Source organism: Gasterosteus aculeatus, chromosome 3 (genome assembly GCF_964276395.1).
Source record: "Gasterosteus aculeatus chromosome 3, fGasAcu3.hap1.1, whole genome shotgun sequence".
Taxonomy (NCBI): Eukaryota; Metazoa; Chordata; class Actinopteri; order Perciformes; family Gasterosteidae; genus Gasterosteus; species Gasterosteus aculeatus.
In genome coordinates, this window is record NC_135690.1 from 5,852,434 (window position 1) to 5,858,415 (window position 5,982).

Here is a 5,982-nt window from a genome sequence, read left to right on the forward strand (position 1 = left end):
ACCAATCCAGAGTATTATCACAGCACCGTCCTTCAGGTAACACTGTCCATGGACTCCGGTCAAGGTCATCATGCACACACGCACACACTCAAATACACACACAAACACACTTTTTTCTTGGAATCCCATTTCCTAGAGAAATCACAGTAAAATAACACCTTAGATAATTTTTAAATGCTTTGTAAATGCAAATAAATTTCAAATGAAGAGGTCAGTTTGCTTTTTTTTTATCTAAAAAAAATCTAAATCTAAAATGTGGAATTTTATATGAAACCTTATACTTTTATTATACATTATAACATGTTGACATTGTTATATTTCAGCAAAGAAATGCTGAAAATCAAGTAAGACAATACATGCAGCATTATCTATAAAAATCCTGCAGATAGGACAATCATTATGTTACGCAACAAGTTGAACTTTTGGGACTGTGAATGACGAGGGATGATATCATGCCATTCCCTTGAATCAGCCCTTGGTCCCGCCCTAAGGGAGAGAGCATGTATATAACGCTGTCACATTCTGCTTGTCATCACATTAGGATGAATCAACACTGCTCACACACAGGCTACGTTCACCCTCTGCACTGACAATCAGTGCCCTTCTGCATTCATAGTCTCTGGGTTGGAAAACTCCTGCAACCTGGGGTAACATTTTAATTGTTGTTCCTGTCGGGGTGATCTGTGTGAAGCTTTAGTAGCAGTCAGTAAGCTGGCTCTTCTTCTTATCCTCATCATCCTCATCAACTACTGCCATGATAATAAGCATTGCCCTCATCTGGGCAGTAGTGGTGGGATTCTGCTGTCTTTTATGGCTTGCTGTGGGGATCCGACACAGGTGAGACTAGATATAGGACATGTTAGATGCAATTTATTGGCACGATTTAGTAGCAGCTTATGTATCCAGGACATACGTATGTATACATGTGAGCAAACCAAACAAAAGCTTTTGTAAGAATGTTGGAATTTCTTTGGTAGGCTGACGTTTCACCAGTGTGCTGTCTTTCCTTATCTGTTGTCGTCAAACCGTGGTCTTATTGACACAATCTGATAAGCTTCCAATGTAAAATGTATAATTTTAAGATTATAATTACATTTAGGCTTGGTATTTAACCACAACCACATTGGTAACTGTTTCATAATGTTTTGGACAATGTTGTTTTTTTCGGGAGAATCAGGTTCAATCTCAAGGAGACTTGGCTCGTTGACAAGATCTGAATTAGTTTATATTGTATGTATAGTTCGAATCAGTCAATAATACTTTTTGTATTCAGAATCGATGTAATCATTATAAACCCCTCTTTCTAGACAAACAACAGAACCCTTCACTGAATATTGTCTGCTATCTCTATTTTTGTCCATAGGCAACCAGGTGAACCTGTAGTTGAGAACGGGTTTATCCCCTACCTCGGTTGTGCTCTGCAATTTGGGGCCAACCCACTTCAATTCCTACGCAGCCGCCAGAAGAAGTATGGTCATATTTTCACCTGCAAGATCGCAGGCCAGTACATTCACTTCCTGTGCGATCCATTCTCCTACCATTCAGTCATCAGACAGGGGAGACACCTGGATTGGAGGAAGTTCCACTTTGCTACGTCTGTCAAGGTACATTCGTTAGATTTCATCTTCTAATTTTCATACAATATTCTGTCCGGATATTTTTTTCTTCCCCCATAGTGATTTCAGGAGGTCCTAAAACTCATTTTCCTACCCTCACTAGGCATTTGGCCATGACAGCTTTGACCCTCGCCATGGCCACACCACAGAGAACCTTCACCAAACCTTTCTAAAGACTTTGCAGGGTGAGGCTTTGCCCTCCCTGATAGAGTCTATGATGGGCCACCTACAGGACGTCATGCTGAGGTCAGACACGCTCAGCCCTAGCAAGGACCACTGGGAGACCGATGGCATCTTTGCCTTCTGCTACAAGGTTAGCAAATTGACTTTGACTTTCCACTCATAAGATATAGTTTAAGACACTAGAAGTGTAAAGTCAATTTTCATAGCTGCACTAACACATAGCAACAAAAGCACACAAGAAGGACTTACAGTCAGTTCCCGAGATTAGACACTGTATACGCCAAAGTCCTATAATTTGGAATTGGTTTTCTTCTGTCTTCCAGGTGATGTTTGAGTCTGGCTACCTGACCCTGTTTGGTAAAGAGCACGGTGAAGACAAACGGCAGGCTAGGGAGGCGGCTCAGAAAGCCTTGGTGCTAAACGCTTTAGAGAACTTCAAAGAGTTTGACAAGATATTCCCGGCATTGGTGGCTGGCCTGCCCATCCACGTCTTCAAGAGTGCCTACAGTGCTAGAGAGGTTAGTGCCACAACGCCTCTCTGCTGCGTTTTCTAACTCAAGCAGTTTGAACTATGAGAGAAACCCAAGTCTTTTTCCTCTGTCTAGAATCTAGCAAAAACCATGCATGCTGAAAACCTGTCCAAGAGGGAAAACATGTCTGATCTGATCTCTATGCGGATGATCCTAAACGACTCCTTATCTACCTTCAATGACTTGAGCAAAGCCAGGACGCATGTTGCTCTGCTCTGGGCTTCGCAGGCTAACACTCTTCCTGCTACCTTCTGGAGTCTCTTTTATATGATCAGGTATGTTGATTGTATACGTCTTTAGGCTCAATATTTGTAGTTGTCAATGGCTCTTCATTGTTGTCTTATTATTGTCAGTTAAATGTCAAGTGGGGTAAATTATTAACACAAAAACTTGTGTTTTTTCTAACAGTCAGGAGCTATGGTGGCTAACTTCCATGTCTTAGAATTAGCCACATACATAAATATGCTTAATTACAGTACGTCTCCTTGCACATAAAACTAATGTATTGTTCTGAGTGGCCTAACAAAGTATACCAAATGTTGACTGATGATGGTAATGAGCAAACGTTAGTCTAGCATTTCAATTTCAACAATTTGCCGCAATTCAATTCAATCGATTTTATTTTTGATAGCCCAAAATTGCAAATTACAAATTTGGGCTTTACAGGCGTACAGTGTACCCATGCGGCAGACATCCGTCCTCTGTCCTGAAACCCCCTCATTGGCACACAAAATAAATTGTGTCGTGGTTTTAGATTATTTCATTTGTATGGAATTGATATAGGACAAAGATGTGCCTGTAGTCCCGCACATTAGATTTGAAATAAAGCAATGACTGGCATCAATGTGCTGACTTTAATGTGTTTAATGCTGTACACCTGTAGAGCATCAGAAAATGAAAGTATTTTAAATATTTAATAAACTTATGTGTACACATCCACATTTCCATCTACCTCATGTTGGATAAAAACGTCTTTTTAGACATCTATATATTTGCAAATGGTGGTGTTACAATGGAATTAAATGATTTATTCCCACAGTTATCAGTCAATAGTATTATTTAACAGTGACGGAATCAGACTCCTCTATCTGTCATCAGGAGCCCAGATGCTATGAAAGCAGCTCGTGAGGAAGTGCAGAAACTTCTGGAGGGTTCAGGGCTGACGGCCAACCTGAGCAACCCTTCACTAAATCTGACAAGGGAGCAGCTGGACAGCATGCCTGTTATGGGTAAGATAATAAGCAGATAACTAGAAATAAAAAAACACATTACGACATTATTTTATCACACGTTGATGCAGTTTTAAAAAATGACTATTATTTGAAGGTCTGTTACTCACTGTCTCTGAATACACATACTGTCATATGAGGACTGCTGCAGCCCTCACATGAACCAAATAAAAAAATGAACAGGCATGGTTCAGAAAAATGGAGAAAGGTAGCATACTCTTAAGTGGCCATTTTCATTTGAAAATCTCTTCCAGATGCCGGAGTTAATACAACCAAAGTTACTAATAACCTGCATCTCTTTTTGTGACTGAGATTCTCCAAAGTAAATCAAGAACAAACATGGACCTCATTGAGTAAAATGTCCTTGCACAGTGAAACCCAGCTGTGTCCTTAGTGCTGGAACACCTCGACTCTAATAGGGACACGGGCTACGGGCAACCGACCATAGATTGTTGATGGATAGATTGATTATTGATAGATATATCAACTATTGGTAGATATATAGACGCTTAACCCGTAACCAAACAAAAGAAAACAGATTTATGAATGTCAACTTGTTAACTATGAAGTTATGATCGTAGGGAGTAACTTTTTTTTCTCCTTTAATTCAATTAAGTTTAAGTTGAGTTTTATTCGTATATTTCAACTTCTACTGTGTAAAGGAAATACTGCTGTAAAAAGCAAGTGTTTTTGCAAGTGTTTGCAAAAATAGTCTATTAATAATAATTCAAAAAGTGCGCAATATTCTGCTTTTGAATTATTATTGAATTTTGTGAATTACACTCCGATTAATCACAATAAAAATGGTTAATGGTTGCCCAGCACTAGTTATTACCTTGAAATGTATTAAACTAATATCATAGACCTAATTTATTTCATTCCATGTTTCTGTCTACTTTCTGTCTTTAGACAGCATCGTCAAAGAAGCTATGCGTCTTTCGAGTGCTTCAATGAATGTACGCGTTGCCAAGGAGGACTTCCTGCTTCACCTTGACAACCAAGAAGATTACCGTATCAGGAAAGATGACGTCATTGCACTATATCCTCCTATGCTGCACTTCGATCCAGAAATCTATGAGGATCCCCATGTAAGACTCCCAAATAGTTTCTACTTAATGAAAAAAACGCTTCTTCAGCACATCACTATAATTTGTGAACTGCTGAAACTCATCCTCCCCTCTTCCTTTCTCCTCATCCCCCTGCAGGAGTACAAGTTTGACCGTTTCCTGGATGAGAAGGGTCAAGAGAAAAATGCATTTTACCGGAATGGCCGGCGGCTGCGTTACTTCAACATGCCCTTCGGCTCGGGGGTCACCAAGTGCCCCGGCAGATTTTTCGCTCTTTATGAGATCAAGCAGTTTCTGACTCTGGTGTTATCCTACTTTGACATGGAACTATTGGACCCTGCTATCAAAGTCCCACCTCTTGACCAATCCCGTGCCGGTCTGGGAATCCTCCAGCCTACCTACGATGTGGATTTTAAGTACAGGCTGAAATTGAACCACTAGGCAGGTAGAGGGATAAAAGTCATGTTGTACATATGTATATTTAACGGTGTTAATGAAGATGCTTTGATGTATATATAAATATTCTGCATGTATGGGTCTTAAAAGCTTTCAAAATCTTCCAGTGTATCTGATATTGTTGGGAGACACACTTCCTGTCTCAGTTAGAAATCTTGCATGTCAGAGTAAAAGTTCCCACTTACATTTTAAATTCCTGAGGACTTCTGAGGTTTCAATGTCTGCTCCTCACACAGGAGTACAAATATTTGATCACTGAATGCAAATTCGTTTCAAGAAGCTACAAGTTTTCAAATGATCATTACGGAATGGAATGTCCAGAAAATGTTATCAGTAAAGTATGTTGTACATCACTCAATAGGCTTAACATGCAATAACGTTGTTGCTCCATTTATTTCTCATTTCTGTGGTTTTGAAATACTAACACGAATTGTGGAATTCACTAACACAACTTTCTGCAGGGATTTGTTTCATTTCCTGCGTATTCATTATAGCCACAGTGTTCACATATTAACTCTACTCTGCACTCTGTCAGCGCTTGTTAATTACTTTGATATTTCACACCAGCTACTTTATTCTGTAGTGTGAAATTGCTGAGTGCAGCGTGTACATGACCAACTCCATTTTTATCAATGAATGTATTACTGTAATCAGTAGCCTATCATTTACTGACTTCCCTTTGAAGTAAATGTTCCAACAACTTTGGAGTTTGCTCTCTCGCATCCTCACACGGTGGTGTTTGCGTCTGATTAGGCCAGTGCCAACCTTCACATTTCACTGCTGTCTACCCTTTCAGTAGAATCATGGCAACGCGGCTATTCAGGTGCTTCTCATAAAGTGTAAAACATTCACAGTACAATGTTAAAACAGAAAACCTTACACTAAAGAACCACACATTTAT

At 39.7% G+C, this 5,982-nt stretch overlaps 1 protein-coding gene across 1 annotated transcript; it reads left to right on the forward strand.

Moving 5' to 3' along the window:
- The first annotated feature begins 528 nt into the window (after nt 1-528).
- On the forward strand, nt 529-5,782 carry cyp7a1 (cytochrome P450, family 7, subfamily A, polypeptide 1). Its single transcript, XM_040171215.2, has 8 exons — nt 529-837; nt 1,364-1,604; nt 1,720-1,929; nt 2,123-2,317; nt 2,405-2,604; nt 3,428-3,558; nt 4,468-4,646; nt 4,764-5,782. Exons 1-8 carry the CDS (start codon nt 755-757, stop codon nt 5,064-5,066), a joined length of 1,542 nt encoding a protein of 513 aa, XP_040027149.2. The 5' UTR covers nt 529-754; the 3' UTR covers nt 5,067-5,782.
- The last annotated feature ends 200 nt before the right edge of the window (nt 5,783-5,982 follow it).